General features: G+C 38.3%; 1 protein-coding gene across 4 annotated transcripts in view; it reads right to left on the reverse strand.

The window, feature by feature from the left end:
- The window catches only part of LTK (leukocyte receptor tyrosine kinase), a 113,183-nt gene that overhangs the window by 4,047 nt on the left and 89,381 nt on the right, over positions 1 to 19,755 (reverse strand). For all 4 annotated transcript variants that reach the window (XM_034417804.2, XM_034417806.2, XM_087875964.1 and 1 more), the window contains 7 exons: positions 19,222 to 19,312; positions 17,937 to 18,001; positions 7,591 to 7,720; positions 5,291 to 5,388; positions 1,676 to 1,768; positions 1,002 to 1,103; positions 174 to 308 (listed from right to left, as the gene is read on the reverse strand). In XM_034417804.2, the coding sequence (XP_034273695.2) occupies positions 174 to 308; positions 1,002 to 1,103; positions 1,676 to 1,768; positions 5,291 to 5,388; positions 7,591 to 7,720; positions 17,937 to 18,001; positions 19,222 to 19,312 (714 nt within the window). The remainder of the gene's footprint in view (positions 1 to 173; positions 309 to 1,001; positions 1,104 to 1,675; positions 1,769 to 5,290; positions 5,389 to 7,590; positions 7,721 to 17,936; positions 18,002 to 19,221; positions 19,313 to 19,755) is intronic.

Consider the following 19,755-nt stretch of genomic DNA (forward strand, 5'->3'; position numbering starts at 1 on the left):
GTGTGTGTGTATTGCATAATCTCCAATGTGGGTAGGTAGTAAGCAAAACATTTTATCTAAATTGGTGCAGTTTTGATAAACCTAAACTTTAAAGAGTGGTCAGCCATATTAAAAACAATCTCGATTGTTTTCTGAATGTCCCCCTTTTTATTCAATAAAGCAGTCATACTCACACAGGTCCAGGGCAGTTCTTGGGAGGGTCCATTCTTCCTCCACTGGTAACAAACTCTAATACTTCCTGGTTGGTTTTACATGGATAAGGCATGTAGCCCAAGGAGAAAATCTCCCAAAGCAGCACTCCGAAGGACCTAACACGAATGAATTCAGAGCATTATCCTTTGGGTTAGCAAAGGGGTTTGCAACCTTAAACACTCAAAGAGTCATTTGGACCCATTTCCCACAGAAAAGAAAACACTGGGAGCCACAAAACGCTCCCCGTGCCTGACTATTTCTTAAGCGGCCACAAACTAGCATATGTAGTTGAATTAAATGCTCTGTTTTCTTCTGAAACTTTTTTTCCTTGGATTTAATCCATGGTTGGCCTTCCGGGGGTTGAAAAGCTCATTCAAAAATTGCATGCTGGCGGGTGCCGCACATTGGAGGTTGTGACGCATATTTTGAGTGACAGGGAGCCACAGCAGAGGGATGAAAGAGCCACATGCAGCTCTAGAGCTGCAGATTACTGACCCCTGGCTTAGCACCATCAAAGCTGTTTATCCCAGTCTCTTCCATTGCTTCCCAACCATCCTCCTATTAGTTATGGACAGAGAGCTAGCAAAATATTGCTTCCGCCACATCAGTCCCTGCCACTTCTGTTTATCTTGAAAAAAGTGATTTAGCGTGTAATCCTATCTGCAGGTAGCTGTGAATAAGTCTCCTGAATGCTTTGAATGGATTTCTCAGCAGTTAGAGAAGTCCTATGGAGAAAGGGCGGCATATAAGCTATATTAAATAAGTTATGAAGCCAATTCCACAGGCTAAGATTAAAGCGAAGTATTTACCAGGTGTCTGTCTTGGAAGTGAAGATGCCTTCCAGGAAAGCTTCTGGAGGCATCCACTTGACCGGAAGCATGGCTCGCCCACCTTTGCGATAATAGCTTGCCCTGACCAAGTAGAAAAAGAAGATGCTTTGTAAGGCAGCAAAAAGATCCACTCTTTCCTTCTTCCCTGCATTTTCGCCGCAAGACTGCAAGACTGCATTTCACACAAGTAGCAATAGCATTAGCACTTAGACTGCTATACTGCTTTACAGTGCTTTACAGCCCTCTCTAAGCGGTTTACAGAGTCAGCATATTGCCCCCAACAATCTGGGTCCTCATTTTACCCACCTCGGAAGGATGGAAGGCTGAGTCAACCTTGAGCTTGGTGAGATTTGAACTGGCAGTCAGCAGAAGTAGCCTGCAGTACTGCACTCTAACCACTGTGCCACCGTGGCTCTGTAAGTAAGTCTGAACATCTGTTCCTAAAATGAAACATTCACTAGCATCAATAAATAAAATGCCCATCATTCCATCTTCCTTCTTATTCCATGGATTGCTCCTAGATAATGTCTCTACTGCTGCATAATCAAGGAAAAGTGCTGTGGATTGCTCTCTCAATTTAATATTGTTAGACGTGGATACATTTTCTTCACATTGAAATAAACTTTTAGCCATCCCACTTCCCTTCTCCTTACCTGTAGATATCTCGGGCCATTCCGAAGTCACCGATTTTGGCTACTCGCCCAGAACCAGAACAGGTCAAAAGGCAATTCCTTGCAGCTATATCCCTTTTTAAAAAAGTCACGAGTGTACAAAGTGGAAGTTAGTAATATTAAAACAATTAAGTATTAGATACTTCTCACTTTTGCAAGAACAGCTCTGTTGTTCTAACACTTTATTACATTCAAACAGTCAAACACTGTTTCCCCTGAATAGCATGTTTCATAGGGTACAAAATCCACCACAGAAACATAGTTTGCAATGAGTCCAGCCTCAGCACCTATCCAATCTTCCTGATGCCAAAAAAAATCTAAACAGGATTGAACTTAGTTAGTACAAGGCAAACCACCTCCACACTGTTGCTGAGAAAACTACATACTGCTGAAGGGTCCTTGCTATTCTCTGAGCTTGGTTGTTTTACTAGGTAACATCAACAGCACTGATGATGTTATCTAGTTTGGTAATTAAATGTCTTCCAGAAAACAACCAAACTCAGAGAATACCAAGGACCCCTCATTTCAACGCTGGGCTACAAATATTCTCCTTTATTGGTACATGCTGTTGAGCTTGACCCAAGAAAAGCATTTTTTAATGTGACATCTGAGGAAAATTACTAGATACCAGAAATGTGCAAAATGTTTCTGAAGGTTTTGGAGGGTTGTGGAACCCACAGTTTTGAAGACGCCTTTTAGCTTTCAAGAGGAAGCACATGCCCCTCTTTAAACAACTGATGCAATTGCTTATGCACACTTTTAGTCCCTCGTTAATTTAGTCACTGCTTTAAGTACATGGACAAATTTTGGTTCCCTACCATTTAATAATAATAATAATAATAATAATAATAATAATAATAATAATAATAATAATAATAATAATAATAATTTTATTTCTATACCACCCTTCTCCCGAAGGACTCAGGGCGGTGTACAGCCTATTTAAAAACACAAGACAAAACAGCAATTAAAATTTAAAATGATTAAATAATTTGGCTCAATTAAAACCCCAGAAATTTAAAATACCCCAATTTAAAACTATTATGTTGATAGCCCGGCCTGGCGGAACAACAGGGTCTTCAGTGCGCAGCGAAACACGCGGAGGTCGGAGATCTTACGTATTTCCGGGGGCAGTTCATTCCACAGGGCTGGGGCTCCCACAGAGAAGGCCTTCCCCCTGGGTGTCGCCAGCCGACATAACTTGGCCGATGGCACCCTGAGGAGACCCTCTCTGTGGGAGCGGACTGGTCGGTGGGAGGCTATTGGTGGCAGAAGACGGTCTCGAAGGTACCCGGGTCCTTGGTGGGCATAGCTTGGTGGGTGTGGCAGGGAAAGGATATTGTAAAATCTCCATTCCCTCCCCAATCCAGGGGAAGGTTACTGCAAAATCCCCATTTCCTCCTGATCAGATGCGTCTTGGGAGGCAGAGAATAGATGGGGGTGGGGCCAGTCAGAATTTTTACTACTGGTTCTCCGAACTACTCAAAATTTCTGCTACTGGTTCTCCAGAACTGGTCAGAACTTGCTGAAACATGACACTGAAAAAGGACACAAAGTGCAGTCTAACAATGTTTCTAAACAAGCTTTGCTAATTGTAAGTTTTGGGAGGCTAACATCTTCTATAAGGCCCCACATTGCAGAAAGCTATCATCTCCAAATACAGGAGTATAGTCAATTCAGTATTAGCATCTTTATCATATTTATAGACAGCCCCTTTATAGCTGCACTATTGAGATGTGGCTCACACTTTGCACATTGCTGATAGCTAGTAATTTCCCTCAGTTGTCACATGTTTTCTCAGCAGTAATAATGCAAGTGGTTTGCCTTGCACTACATCCAATCCTGCTTAGCTTTTTGGGAAACAGGCAAGGTGGAAGGAAGAGATGCCATTTTAATCTTCTGATGCAACACTGCCATCTAGTGGAAACTGGAATATTGAAGATAGTATCTAGCGGAGATAGATGATAGATAGATAGATAGATAGATAGATAGATAGATAGATACCAAATTTATATTTGCTGATAAAGAAATACATGGAGACTAGTATAGATCTATTTCAAGCTATTTAGCTTTCAACAGCTAGCCATACCCTTACTTGGATTCGAACTCGAGAAAGGGTATGGCTAACTGATGAGAGCTAAATAGCTTGAAATAGATCTATACTAGTCTCCCTTTATTTCTTTATCAGCAAATATAAATTTGGTATGAAATGGTTGAAATGGTGAAATATGTATATATATAACACCGCTTAGGGGGGCCCAAAAGCCCTACTAAGCAGGTATATACAAAAGTATGAAGGCTATTGCTTAACGCATTGTAAGCCGCCCTGAGTCTCTGGAGAAGGACGGCATATAAATTGAATATATATATATATATATATATATATGTATATATATGTATATATATGTATATATATGTATATATATGTATATATATGTATATATGTATATATGTATATATGTATATATGTATATATGTATATATGTATATATATGTATATGTATTGTCCTAAAGATGCGAGTTCCAGGTATAGTTATAGAAGAGGCGATAGACATCACGATCTCCGGAACGTTTAAAAGTTTAAAAAATTTTATTTTAAAAATCATCAAATAAAATATTTTAAATTTGTAAATGTTCCGGAGATCGTGATGTCTATTGCCTCTTCTATATATGTATGTATGTATATATGTATTTGCTCCTGGAAGCACGAAGCCGAGAACACCAGCCTGAAGATGACGAATGAGACTTCGTCGAAACGTCGCCAAGACACTTCCAATTTTATGTGGGAGAAGACCCGAATAACCAAAGACCTATATGTATATATGTATATAATTTACTGTATAAATCATTGCTTTATATTGGATATGTTGTAATATTATATATTTAAAATATTGCTCTTGGACAGCAAATAAAAAAATATAGACCACACTGTGATTACATACTTGAAATAGTACCAAGTAAAGCTGCTGCAGGTAGCTGCTGTTAATCTCAGAAAATCTCAAAGCAGAATTCTGCGAACCTTAGAAAGTCATGATTCTTTCCAATATCCATGGAATGAGTTTTTATCTGTTTTGAAACAGATCTGCCAGATAACACCCTGGATGTCTCCAAAAGTACCCACTCTAATATTAGTACACATTATACAGCTTTTCCATCTTATTGTGTTTGTGTAAAAAAAGCAACAGATGAAGTGTAGGAAGGCATTGGACGATTACTAACAAAGGAACTCCTCAGTGAAACCACACAATATCAGCACAATCAGCCAATGCTCTAATCACAAGTTTCCATAGTTCTATCATAAGAAATTGGAAGCGCAAGTTGTCTATGGAGATTCTTAGTCATCCAGGTCATGGCTGTCCCAAAGGTGCTTTGTCAGTCAGAACTGAAGAAGCTTCCTGGATGAAAAGTCTTCAAGCAAAAACAAAGAAAGTCCAGTTGCCTCTTGAAAAAGCACCTTTGGGACAAACACGGATTTTTTTGTTCCAAGTGACATAACATGAGGAATGTAACCTTATGTAGGACCATCGATTAAAAAAAAAGAAGAACCCAACATAGAAAAAGCATGTCTCAATCATTATGTGGAAGAACTTTACTTACCGGTGAATGAAATGGTTCTCCTCAAGATATTTGCAACCACAAGCAATGTCCCTGGCAATATTTAGCAAATCCAGCATCGTCAAAGCAGATGGCTGATTCTGTATGGCATGCCATTGAGAGAGACAACGAGGAAGGCAAAGAAAATTACATTCAGAGAGTCCTTGTTTAGCAACCGCCTCGTTTAGTGACCACTCACAATTACAATGATCATGAAAAAGTTAATTTCACAACCAATCCTTGAACGGACAACCTTCGTGGGTCATAAATATAAAGCAAAAGTTAGTTGAAGTAAGATCCTAAGCACAATGGCAGTGTTACTTAGCCACCACTTTGTTTAATGACTGAGTTTAACAGATTAACAGAGTTGGAAGAGACCTTGCAGGTCATTGAGTCCAAACCCAAGGAGGAGACCCTTCATCTGCCTCTACCTAGGATCAAACTCACAACCTCCTGATTGTGAGGCAAGAGCTCCACCTCTAGGCCATTGGGTCCTGGTTGCCAGTTATGGTTGCTAAATGAGGTTTACTTGCCAGTCAAGGTGGAAGTGAGAGAAAACTATTCACAATGTTTAATTGTGCCCAGGAGCGGTTTGAATTGTCACCCTCTCCGGCTTCAGAAATTGAAAAGAGATAGGGAAATATTGACCTTGCTTGCAAATGTCAGGTACAATGATCCATTTCAGCTCAGAATTGATGTCCCTTTCAGATGGAAGTATAGTTTGTTTCTCTCCAATTAGAAAGAACAAATAAAAATAGAGGGAACAGAACCAAATTAAAAGTGGAAAATCTCTTTCTCTCCCTCTCTCTCCCTCGCTGGGCCTTCTGCCCTGCCAGCACAAGCCAAGAAAGATGGTGCTTTCCAGAAAAAATAAACATATCTTCTGTTATTTTTCTGAAGCACTACATGCTTATTATACATATACACCATATCCTGGGGTGTGCGTTTCAAGTAAGAGGGAAATGTGACTTTTGAAGGTTTTCTTTTTTGGCTCTGAGTGTCTAATGCCAATCCCACAAACTTTGTTATGCGTGTAGAAACTCAGCTAGGATTGTGCAGCATGCCAACCCATGACATGAGATAATTTTAGAACAACGTGACAATCTTTTTGATGATTAGGAAAAAAAAAGGTTATAGAGAGAAGGGAATTACGAAAAATACACATAAACCCTACGAAGAGGTAAGAAAATATATATATATATATACACACACACATACACAGACACACATATACATACATACATACTTCATGTTTCCTGGTTTTTATATTATTTTTCCTATTTTTTCTGTTTGTCTTTTCTTTTTCTCTTTCTCATATTTACTTTACTATTTTTTTCTTTCTTTGAATGTATTTCTTATATAAAATTATATACAGTATCTATCTCTATCTCTATCTCTTTTTTTAAAAAACAACAGTATGTAAATCTTTATACATAAGAGGGTGAAGGATGCAAGTACTCAAGAGTTACTGTGCAGCAAGATAGGAGTTAATACATTTTAGAAATAAATAAAAGACAAATGTAGAATTGAAGCACCTTTTTATTAGAGATGTCCCAACCCTTGCTCTATGCCACACTTGAAACCTGGCCAGGCAAATTTCAGAAAGAGCGACCCACACTTCCAAATTCAACTGGGTTTTTGTAATACGTGTATAAAATACCATACATACTTCCAAAATTGGGTTAACCCAATGTGTGGATAAGACGAACCCAATTTTGGAAGTGAATTTTGAGGGATCCCTGGTGTTCTCCTAGCTTGGTGGTTTTCTTGAAGATGCTTCATTATCCAAACTAGGTAACATCATCAGTGCTAGTCAGTGCAGTGGTCTAGTACTGAGGAAGTTACCTAGCGTGGGTAATGAAGCATCTGCAAGAAAACAACCAAGCTCAGAGAGCACCAGGGACCCCTCATTTCAACACTGAGCTACAGATATTCTCCTTTATTAGGGTGTATTTTGGCAACTAAAATTTTTGGCTTATCCATGAGTGACTGCAACTGGGACTGGCAACTTTATTGTTAAATGATGCTGTCGCTAAGTGAAACCATGACTAAGCTTATCATCTTATATCAACTTCCTTCTGTTTTATAGGCCTACAAAGTGTAAAAATGTAAAGATTGGTCATAAAGTTATTTTTTCATCACCATCATAACTGCAAATGGCCACTAAACAAGACAGTCACTAAACCTGCATATATGGTAGCTACTTTATTCAAGCTGTGTAGTAATGTGAAAACAAATCCTGTTTCAACAACTCATTGGATGTCAGAGCAGGAGAAGGTTGGGAAAAGGAATTGCTGACTCACCTCCCGAGGCCGATTCTGCCGTAGGAAGCTCTTCATGTCTCCTCCGGTCATCAGTTCCAAAAGGATAAAACGAGGCAACGTTTGCAGGCTCACCCCGATGCACTGCACTATATTCTGGTGACTGAATTTACTTCAGATTAGCCACCATACAGCAGCAAAGCAAAGAAGGGAGAAAAAATGAAATTGGTCTTTGATAGCAACCAAGTTAATCTCTTGTTAAATTCTGATTAATTGCAATTTTATGCAGTGAGTGATTTTAGACCTCAGATGTCTACTGTCAGACTCCCCAAAGGCCTATAGACAATGATTTAATTATATTAGAGAGTTAATTTTGAGTAGGGTAGCTCCTTCTTACCACTTACCACATTGATTCTTGCATATGTTAAATTTCCCAGCTTTTTTTGTGTAATCCATGGAGTCCACCAACATTCCATTCTTAAAATAGCAATAGCACTTAGACTTATATACCGCTTCATAATGCTTTTACAGCCCTCTCTAAGCGGTTTACAGAGTCAGCATATTGCCCCCAACAATCTGGGTCTTCATTTTACCCACCTCGGAAGGATGGAAGGCTGAGTCAACCTTGAGCTGGTGAGATTTGAACTGCTGAACTGCAGCTACCAGTCAGCTGAAGTAGCCTGCAGTACTGCATTCTAACCACTGTGCCACCTCAGCTCTTATTTGGCAACAAATTATGGCAGTAGAGGTCGACTTTTTTCCAGACACATAACCAATCAAATGGGAGCACTAAAGCTGTGATAAACTTCGGACGCTTATTTTAATGAAATAAAATCCTAATTTTCAAAAAAGTAATTAGATGCAAAAAAATAGGTAACTGAATAGGTAACTACGTGCTTGACAGTATAACTTAGCTAAAAACCAATCTCATTCCTCATTGCAGAATAGCACAGTGGTTATGCTATTTGCACTACAGAGACTCAGGTTAAACCCCCTTCAACCATGGAACTCAATGGTTGATTTTGGGCTAATCCCATTCTCTCAGTTCACTTTTCCCCTCAAGGTTACTATGGGGACAAAATCAGGGATGATTACCATGTAAATCACTTTGATTTATCGAAGATACTGTTACTATGAATACGATCAGTAAATTAGACCAAAAAAAATAATGTTGCTGAAATTGAAATGGAACAATCTCTGCCAAAACCACTAGATTTAAGCTTCTCCCAATTGCCATGATGTTGATAGCTTGTTAGCACACTCCAGCTTCCCATGTCCCCAGGTTGATAACAGGAAAAGCAGATATGCTTTCCATACTTAGATGGAAAATGTTTATATCATCACATTCTTAAAAATAATGATTCCAAGATGGATGCCATCTGTACATATCTATAATTAGATTTCCCAGTGAAGAAATGCTGATGTGAGTACAGAAAGCATAAATTATCAGTATGATTTGGTCTCTCATAACAAGCCATAGTGTTAAATTGCTAGTAAACCTCTTATTGAGAAATAATACCATTGGGGAAAGAACAGGACTTAACACTCTTTGAAATTCAACCAAACTTTAAAATAATTTTTTAGAGATAGCCCTTTCCTTGAGTGTAAATAAATTTGCAGATGGAACCACATCGGCTATAGTATATTTAACTTATCCATGGCAAAACAATCATTTTATGACATTAAATGACACACATAAACAGAAAGTTCTGGGCAACCAACTCATTGTTGCTGTTTGGACAATCAATGTATTTAATGTTTTGTTTGTTTTGGCCTTCAGACCAGGATTCTTATGAATTCTGGGTGTGGAGAAGCTTAATTACTTTTCCTGTGTTGTAAAAAGTAAAAACATAACTTTCCCTCAAATGAGGCTTGAAATATAAATACTTATAATTCAATTATTTAAATAATTGAAGTATAATTTATAATTAATCAAAACAACTCTCCCTGCTTCTTGTTCCAAAAGGATTAAATTATTTTTCTGAAGTTCTCTTCTACAAAGAGGCAATAGTTATCCAACTGAAAGGATATCCGTGAATATATAACTATCTCATACATTTATCAATAATTGGAATTGTGACTCAACTGAACTGTTTTGTTGGTTATTTCCTCATCTTTGAATTTTCTAACTTGAAGAGTTACATGCAGCCCAATATGCAAGCCATGCTGGGGTTGAGTCCAGATTTTTCACTCTCCCTTTGGGAGCATCCCTGGCAAGCATCTTTTTGGCTTATTGCTAGATTATTTGCAGGAAATAGGAATGGCAAACGTTACTACCTCTTCCACAGTTCAGGCAATAGATATCATCCCAGTTTGCTGAGATGGATACATCAACTTTGATTAAAGAAAAGTCACAAGCTATATTTATTGGTGACAAGAAGCTTCTAATAGAGGTTTTTTTTTTGCATGAAAAAATAAACTTGTGATTTATGCTTTGTCGATTAGACAGGATAGATTATAGAAAGAGAAGTATTATTGTGTAACTTTAGAAAGCTTAAAGTATAATTGTAGCTATAATTGCTGTGAGGAATACTGGGAGCTGCTTCTTAATATCTTTTTTTCCCTATTTTTCTTTTTTTCTTCTCTTGCCCTTGCTTTCTCTTTGCTTCTCCTTTTATTCCTTACTTTATATTAGTTTTTATTACTGTAGTTTGGGCATGCGAACAATTGTTTGTATGGGATTTTAATTCAAAAAATTAATTGAAAATGCATCCCAGCCACAGAAGTTGCTTCTTGATGGAAGGAGTCCTCTTCATCACATCAGCTTTTAATGTATCCAATCCATAGAGCTTTTCAAGATTATAGGAGGTCAGCTCAGTTATCAACTATAATTGTGTCTTTAACTGAAGGAGTTAGCCTAAAAGGATTTCAGGAGAGTATGATTTAGCAAACGGGTGCAGAGACCTTAGGGTTGGTTGAATTTCCTCTTAGGCCTTGTGCACAATCTCCCCAACTTCAGCTTGAAGTTCTTGAAAGACACTTCATATGATGCAGCCTTTCCTCACCCTCAATCCTTAGCTAAGATGTTTTTTTCCCCTCAAAACGAAGCCTTCTTATCTGCAGGATGTATGGTGATTCAGCTGCAATTGAGCTGACCACGCAATACCAAATGGGATCTGCCCAGCTCCTATAAACTGTTTTCAGCTGCTGGGGGCACACCCCACCCCCTGCAGTCATCCACAGTGGGTAGGGGCTGACAAACAGGATGCCTGGTTTTATGACCCTTTGAAGTAATGTTTACTCTTCCCTCCCATATCCTCGGTGCAACGCGCGGGTTGGCAGATTGCACAGAGGAGCAACGCTTGTTGATGGGAGAGTATCCTTTTGTTTCAGCCAGTGCCACCCCCTGCGCAGTGTTTTAGCTTGTTACATTAGGGATCTGAGAAGACAGAGTATGACTGAAATCATACTTTTACCTCTCAGATAGCCAGCATTGCTGTGTCAATCTCCATCATCCCACCCTTATTATTCCTTATAATCCATCCATTATTCCTTGTCTGGCCCTCAGGTGCTTTGGGGTCAAGCTATTTTCCAAAGCACCTGAGGGCCAGACAAGGAATAATGGATGGAAACTGATCAAGGAGAGGCTTCCGGTTTGACTTCCGTCGCCACCAGACGGTCCTTTGAGACCGCCAGCCCCGTCGCTCGTAAAGAGCCGCCTTTACATCTGAAAGGCGGCTCGAAAAACTCCATTTCCATAAGGAAATGTGAGATAGAGCAGGCGAGGGCAGGCAGAGCCCTCTGCGAAGTCCCCAGAGTTTTTCTTTTACTCTTGGGGATGAAGCAGGATGAGGCTCCCTATTTCTCTCGCCGCTGCTCCGGGCTTTGGGAGACCTCTGCCTCTTGCAGAGCCAGGCGACGAGATCAAACCTTTTAACGAAAACAACAGATTGCTTAATTAAAGAGGATGAGATCTGGACTTGGGACCCTAAATTGCAAGTATTTTTAATGATTTTATAAGCGTTTCTAAGTGAAGGAAAAAAAAAAGCTTACAATGGCGACCGCTGAGGCTTGAGAAGTAGCCGAAAGTGAAAGTCCTTCCGTAACAAGTTACAAAGTAGCGGAGCAAACAGTGCTGGCTAGAATAGAGAAAAGAAAAAATTTCTATTCTAAGTTTCTTTTTTTTCTTGGAGATTTGATATTGATCTTGTTGGAGAGAAGTCCTCTTTCTTCAAAAAGAGTTTGTCTGTGTGGCAGGATGGTGTTAAAATTAACAAAGCCAGACAAACAAGCAGCAGGGGTTTTTTTTTCCCCCATTTACAATTATGTGAACAAGTTTCGAGTTTACAGACTCAGAAGACTGGTTTTAATTTAAAAGAATTTGTTTTGAAGGAAATGGCAAGACATGACGAGATTGTGAACCAGAATTTTGAAAAATTTAAGCAGGAAATTAAAGAATTCATACAATTAAAGTATGATAACTTACAAAGAAAGATTGTAACAGTGACTAATGCTTTTTCAGAAATAGTTATAAAGATGGATACAAATATCAAGTTATTAGAGTCTAAAATGGAGGAAGTTGATGATAAGATTTATAATTTGAACAATAAAATACAAAGAATGGAAAATGATTTGATAAATATTCAAGACAATAGCTCTGAAGTAAAGTCTAAAAAGGAAGCTGATCACGAGACTCACAATGCAGAAAATATAAAACAAGGGATTGAAAGAGAAGTTACAATGATGCAATACAGGCTCACAGAATTTGCGGTTAGAATGAGAGGGTTACAGGAAAATAATAGAGATGATTTAAGAAAAATATCTGCTGAAGTTCTGGCTGGGATTTTAAAGATTCATCCAGAGGAGGTATCTTGTAAGATCGACAAGGCCTATAGAGTAAATTCTTGGATTGCAAAGCAAAAGCAATTGCCTAGAGATGTGGTGATTTATTTTACAGATAAAGAAATAAAAAATGATATTGTGCAAAAATCTTTTAATTCCACTCTACAATTGTATGGAAGAAAGATCTGGATATATAAAGAGTTGCCGCCCAAGATATTAAAAGATAGAAAGAAATTTGGATTTTTGGTGACTGAGCTAAACAAACAAAACATCTCATTCAGGTGGGATGTCCCAGTTGGCATAATATTGAGATATCAAGGAGAAAGATACCAACTAAATTCTGTTTATTTATTTATTTATTTATTTATTTATTTATTAAATTTGAAAAAGCGGAAGAATTTTACTATAAGGTTCTTAAAATGGGTTCAACATCTTCATGTATAATACATGAGTGGAATAAAGAAAAGCAAAATCAACAAGAGATAGAAATTCAGGATAAGCAGAAAGAGATGGAAGTAATGGAAAAACAACAAGTTACAGAGGACTTTGTAGATGAGCAGCTTCTGGATTCTCCTTCAGAGGTTACAGCTGGACTATTTATAAATACAAGAGAGGCGGCTTTGGATTCTAATGTGATGATTCATCAAGTTACAGACCAGCATAGAAATCAATCAGTTGACATACAACTCAAAGAAAAGAAACCAGAATGGAGACTTAAGCCACAAAAGCAAAACCAACAAGATCAAGTTATAGATCAGCATGAAAACCAAATAGTTGATACACAACTTATAGAAAGGAAATCAGGATGGAGATCTAACCCACAAAAAGTCAAGAAAAGAAGAAGCAGGACTTACAAAAACAAAAACTTTTAAACTAAACAACAGTGCAATGCCAGTTATCTAAGAGATGATTGAATATATGAAAAGATAGCTGAGACAAAGTATTGAAACTGATCAAGGACAGATTCAACCTGGAAATAAGGAGGAACTTTCTGACAGTGAGAACAATCAACCAGTGGAACAGCTTGCCTTCGGAAGTTGTGGGAGCTTCATCACTTGAGACTTTCAAGAAAAGTTTGGACTGCCATTTGTCAGAAATGGTGTAGGGTCTCCTGCTTGAGTGGGGGGTTGGACTAGATGACCTATAAGGTCCCTTCCAACTCTGTTAAACTGTTACCCTCATGAATTAGGCAGGCACTGCAGGTAATCCAGAGATGGTAATCCAGAGATGGTACACTGCAGGTAATCCAGGTCTTATCAGTAAGACAAAAGCAGAAGTTCCCCATCCACCCCATAGGTCAAGTTCTAACAGATTACTAAATCCACCACTCTAGCCATCTGGTCCAGCCCACACTGATGAAGTTTTCAGGCAAGTTTTTCTTGCCAACAGAGTAACATATCAATCAGTCACCTCAACTTTTGCCTCAGTAAACTGTTAAGACATCAGCCCTCAGACCTTTGTTCATGAAGCAGTATTATATGGGGACAGATCAAGTTTATTCTGGGATACTTTGTGGACTACAGGACAGCACATGAAACCAGCTGTCTAGAAGTGCTCTTAGATATTCCTTCTAGAAATACACCAGTGTTATTTGGAGAGATGGTGAAGAAGGGAAAAGAAAATGTAAGCTAACAAAGACACAGTCAGAAACATTTTGGGAGAAGAGTCCTAAGAAAAACAAAGGGGGAAAAAAGACCATAAGGAGGAATTTCATTTCCCAATCCTGTTTTGGTTATGATTTCTGATGCTTCCCTTCCTTCCAGCTGTCATGGCCTGTTTTCAATAAATGCATCCTCTATATTCTAGTCTTAGGAATTTGTAATTCAACTCAGGAACTTTAAAAAGTATTAATTTTTTCTTATTAACACACGCTACACTTGCTCAGCATGGAGTAATTAAAGAAATATTCCATTGCCACTTAATTGGGTAATGTCTCATTCTCTTGAAAGATGGAAATAGCTAACCATAAGAACATATTTGGAAGTATCCATTGGGCAGATGGATTTTAAAAAATGCAAACATACACAAGTGGCCATCAGAGGTCCTTCAGTTTGGGAGGGATACAGTCATTTCTGGTTGGGTCTCAGCCACTTATTGGAGCGGAAGAGAGAAGCAATCTCTTACAAATGGCTCTAGGAATGTTTTTCATGCCAAGCATTTAGGGAGAGGCAGATAGCAATTAAATCAGCTTCTAGCTATAAATCAAGGTACTTTTCTGATGTGCAGAAACCTGCTGAAATTTTCCTAAGGTGTGTCTCATTTCTATATAAAAAAAAGTGCGTGGGTGTGTGTGGAATACAATGTTGAAACTGCCTATCATGAAGAATCAACTCAGTCTTCGGGTTCTCCTAGGATGCTGAAGCACTTCTTTTTTTCACTCTATTATCCAATTTTAATTGGAAATACTATCGCCAGATCCTGAAGATATGTTGGGCTATAGATCCAACAATTCCCAGTCAGCATGATGGGCAGGAGCGCTGGATAATAGTAGTGTTTATTTTCTGACTATTCCTTCATACCATAAGCGCCAGAGAAATAACACTGCCTAGATGGAGAAGATCTATCTGACCAGAATGACATTGAAAAGCTGAGCAAGGTCACATATAGATAATATCTGGATACAAGACAATCAGGAATTGGGAAGTTAAAAAAAATCTTAGAAGAAAGCAGTGGCAAAATATTTAATATTGGCAACAAAACATATATCGCGCGCTCAAGATTTTTTTATTTCATCAAGCTGGCCTGGCCTAAATCTTTTCCCCTTTTAAATGTAAATTTTAATTTGTTTTTAAATTATTGTGTATTTTAAATTTCTCTCAGCCAAATTATTTAATTCGTTTTTATTCTATTTTAAATTTTTGTATTTATGTGTTTTATTCTGTGGCTGTTCACCGCCCTGAGTCCTTCGGGAGTAGGACGGTATATAAATCCAATAAAAAACAAACAAACAAACAAAAAGGGCACCTACTGAATCCTGAGCCCAATTTATTTATTTATTTATTATTCGAATTTCTATACCGCCCTTCTCCTTTCGGACTCAGGGCGGTGAACAGCCAAAATAAAAACATTTATACATAAATACAATTAAAAATAGATTTAAAATAATTAAATTTGGCCCATAGTTTAAAATTTATCAATTTAAAATCCATATCAAAATTTAAAACCAACCATAAAATCATAAAATCAAGAGAGACCGGCTAACTGAAAGAGATGAGTTTTTAGGGCCCGACGAAAGGTCCGGAGGTCGGAGATCACTCGTATCTCTGGGGGTAGATTGTTCCAAAGGGTAGGTGCCACCACAGAGAAGGCTCTCCTCCTGGGGGTCGCCAGCCGGCATTGTCTAGCCGACGGCACCCTGAGGAAGCCCTCTCTGTGGGAGCGAACTGGCCGGTGGGAGGCTATTGGTGGCAGAAGGCGGTCCTGTAAGTACCCTGGCCCTAAGCCATGGAGCGCTTTAAAGGTGATCACCAACACCTTGAAGCGCACCCGGAAGTCCACCGGAAGCCAATGCAGCTCGCGCAGGAGAGGAGTCACATGGGAGCGCCCAGTCGCTCCCATAATCCCCCGCGCGGCTGCATTCTGCACCAGTTGGAGCCTCCGGGTGTACCCCAAGGGGAGCCCCATGTAGAGAGCGTTACAATAGTCCAGACGAGAAGTGACGAGTGCTTAAAAGGAGACCTGAATACAGAGTGATTAAATAGCAACTGGCATCTATTAAAATATATAACTAATAACATGTAGAGATAAGGAAGGTGTTCAGTTCTGACCAGTCCAATCCTTTTACATGAGTATATTCAGCATAGTTCTCTGCCGTATGGTGCCTATCTGAGAGTGACTCATGTTCTGGCACTGTCTTTATATTGCAACTCTCATGTAGACACCTATTTATAGGCTGCTAAGAGAATTACTTCAATGAAGCCCTGAAGGAATGAAATCAACCAGATGATACTTCCCCATATGATGATATATGAATCCAAAAGGACAGGAAGAAGATAGCCAGCTAATTACATAGCTGGATCTCTACTAAGGATGGCTGAAGTTCCCAATGGAACACCATTAGATTTTTTGAAAGAAATATATTAGCATTGATCATATTGATAATATCTAAGAAGTCATCTCTGGACCTCTCAGTACTAGACAACTTTTGCCAAGTATCCAAAAGTCATGTACTGGAAATAAAATATGATACGTACATATTTTGATTTTTAATAATAATTGTACTGAAGATTGCAGTAGTACAATAAAAACTAATACAAATTACAAAAAAACAAAATGAAATGAAAAAATGAAATGTGCAGAGAGAGAAAAAAAATAGAACAGAAAACAGTAAAAGTATAACAGTGAAAGTATAACAAAAAAAAGAAAAAGAAAAGATAGTATATAAAGTAGGACTTCCCCATCACAAAAGTATAAACAATTTTAAGAATTTATCACCTTCTCTTAAAATACAGCAGATAATCTCTTCACTCTATATTTTATCTATAAACAGAAGCTTCAAACTTCCTCATTCAACCAAAATCCATGAAGGATGATCAGAAATAACAAGACATCAGTTTTAACTTTGATGAAACAAATCCACTTTATATTCCTTCCTTTTATTTTTTTAACAGTCTTGATCTTTAATCCCTTCAAACCATGTCCTAGATTTTGTTTACTTTTCATTTTTCATTTTTCATTTTTTCTTTGTCCCTTTTCACAAATCCTTCAGAACTTTGAAAAGTCTCTTCTGTAAATCCACTACAGGAGAGTCATCCAAATCATTCTTTTGGTTTGCCTTTTGTGTATCCCTTGTAATTATTAAGACATTAGCTGGTTTCATTTGCAAATCCCGTATAGTATCTTTTTCCATATTATTCTTACAGCTTGTCATTTTTGAATCCATTTTCAGATTGGTTTCAATCTTGTCCAGTAAAACTTGTTCCTCTTCCATAACATCCTTTAAACATAGTTTATCTATAGAGGCAGATATTCCTAAAATTAATTTCTGGGTCCTGTATTCAAAAATATTCTCCAACACATCCAATATTAAAGTATTTTGCTCCATTCTATGTAAGACAAATTAAATATTCTTCCTCTTTAATTGTAATCTTTATTTCCTTTTGGTTTCCTGTAGTGTCCTAAATTCAAATTGTTCTATCATGTTTTTTTTAAAGAAGTCAAAACAACAGCCTTTTCCAATGTTACCCAGAGAGGTTTGGCTGGCCAGAAAAAACCTATCTGGTCACCAATTTCACCGCAATGCTGCCTCTACTCCTTTAGATATATGTAATTTTCCATGTCCCCATCGGATGTCCTCAGTATGTACATACTTTCAATAAGTGTAAGTCTGAATTGCACTGTCAATATATAAAACTAGATTTCAGCAGCTCACTAGCTTCTTTCGGGACACTGTAAAGTTAGAATTTCTATAGAAACACTCTTAACGCTCTACTACCAACTGGCAGTTTCTGGAACAGAAATAGGGATAAGTGATTTATATAATGCATACCTTATTACTTTCTTTTTAAATGAAATTCAAATTAAGTCTCTAGAGACAGGTTTTTAGTTATGTCTTGTTCATCATGTTAACTTACAATCCTGTCTAAGAAGAAAGTTTTAAAACGCACCTGATTATCAGTGCTTCCATTAGGAAATCCATCTCATCCTGCTCTGAGGAGATTTCTGGCAATGTCTGTTGAAATGAAAAGGAAAAACATGAATCCATTGCAAAGGAAGATTACTAGCAGGAGAAAACGGGAAGGCAGAACTCTTGTTTATTAAAACAACACTTTGGTTGTGTTTAATTTTACACTACTTCTCACCCTGAAAACTAACAAAATTGAAACCCAATCGAAACCCAATGGTTTAAATAAACCATTTAAAACAAATCCTGAAAACATGATTATAGAAGTGATGTCAACCAAGTGCCTCTAATATGAAAGATATAACATATAGAGATACTCATTATCTGACACCATTTACCTTCCAATTCAGAGCACAGCGGTACAAATATAGTTTAACTTTTTTTTATTGTCATTGTACGTTTATACACAGTACACATTCATACAATGAAATTCACTTAACACCCGAAGACCAGGCCCAACACACATAACAATCCCCAAACACACCCCACCCACCATAAATTCCCCACCCCTTAATCATCCAAACATCCACACAACAGATCAAGTAATGCTATCCAACAACTCACTGACGGTGGCTCTTTAGTTCAATGTTGATATAGGAGATTGTTTGAGTAATTAACGGGGGGAAACAGAGCTGAGTGGGAATAGAGAGAATCTTTTGGTGATGCCATCCTGATTTGGAAATATCCTCTTTAAACTATTCATTGGCATTACTTTTTATATCTTTTTGATGTCAGACTAAGCATGCCCTGCTTATCCATACTTTTTAACAAACATACTCATCAGTTTCAATTGCTTCTGTTCTTTTAACTGTTTAGGAAAGTGCCTATTGCTTTTTGGTGCTATGGTTCTTTGTAAAATGCTTAGATTAAGTGTTTTTTTTCTATCAGGGCAACCTGGTCTACTCAAATATGGAACGGAGCATACTGCTTCCTCATTACCTTTCAGGCCCTGCTGAAAACTGCTCAGCTGTTTGTCATAATGGCGCATCAGATAACATTTCAGAAATAAAGAAAACAAAAAGAATGTATCATTAGTTGTGACGATAGATAGTACTGTCTAGCTAATTGTGATTAATCTTGAAAAAACTAAGCAGGATCAGATATGGTTAGTTCCTGGATAAGACATTCTCCATGAAATCTGATGACTAAAGGCTACATTAGAAAGTTTTGAAAAATCCCAGAAGAAGGCAATAGGTATCCAACAACATGGATGTGTCCATGAAGTTATCAAGAGTCAAAGTCAGCTAACATTAGCTGAAGACACTAACCTTGATAGCCACCTGTAGAGGACTGGAATCTCCTGTAATTCCTACCACTGTTCCTTGGTAAACTTCACCAAATGCTCCATGTCCAAGTTCCCTAAAGGGAGGGAGAAAGAAAACACCATACATTCAGTTACTTTGGACACTTCTCATATCTACACCAAGAAAACACTTTTGACTATACATTAGCATTTTCCAACAAAACAATTGCTTGGATTTAGAGCTCTCTAACTTAACTCAGGTTTTCTTTCCTGCACCACAATTATAAGCGTGTGTCCCAGTGGTGGGTTGCTCCTGGTTCGGCCCGGTTCGGCTGAGCCGGTAGCGGCGACACTATTACGTCACCGAACCGGTTCTCTTTCTTCAGGAGCTGGGCCCTCCCGCCCGCCCCCACGTTATTCCGACCTTATATTTCTTCTTTTTTTGCCCAGCTGAGAGGTGCGGCAGAGCGGATTGCCACACCTCAGCTGGGCAGATTCGCAACACGCTTACGCAAAGCGCAAGTTTGGCACGCATGCGAGTGAAGCGGCGAAGCACGCG

Source organism: Pantherophis guttatus, chromosome 1, assembly GCF_059756535.1.
Source record: "Pantherophis guttatus breed Tessera chromosome 1, ASM5975653v1, whole genome shotgun sequence".
Taxonomy (NCBI): Eukaryota; Metazoa; Chordata; class Lepidosauria; order Squamata; family Colubridae; genus Pantherophis; species Pantherophis guttatus.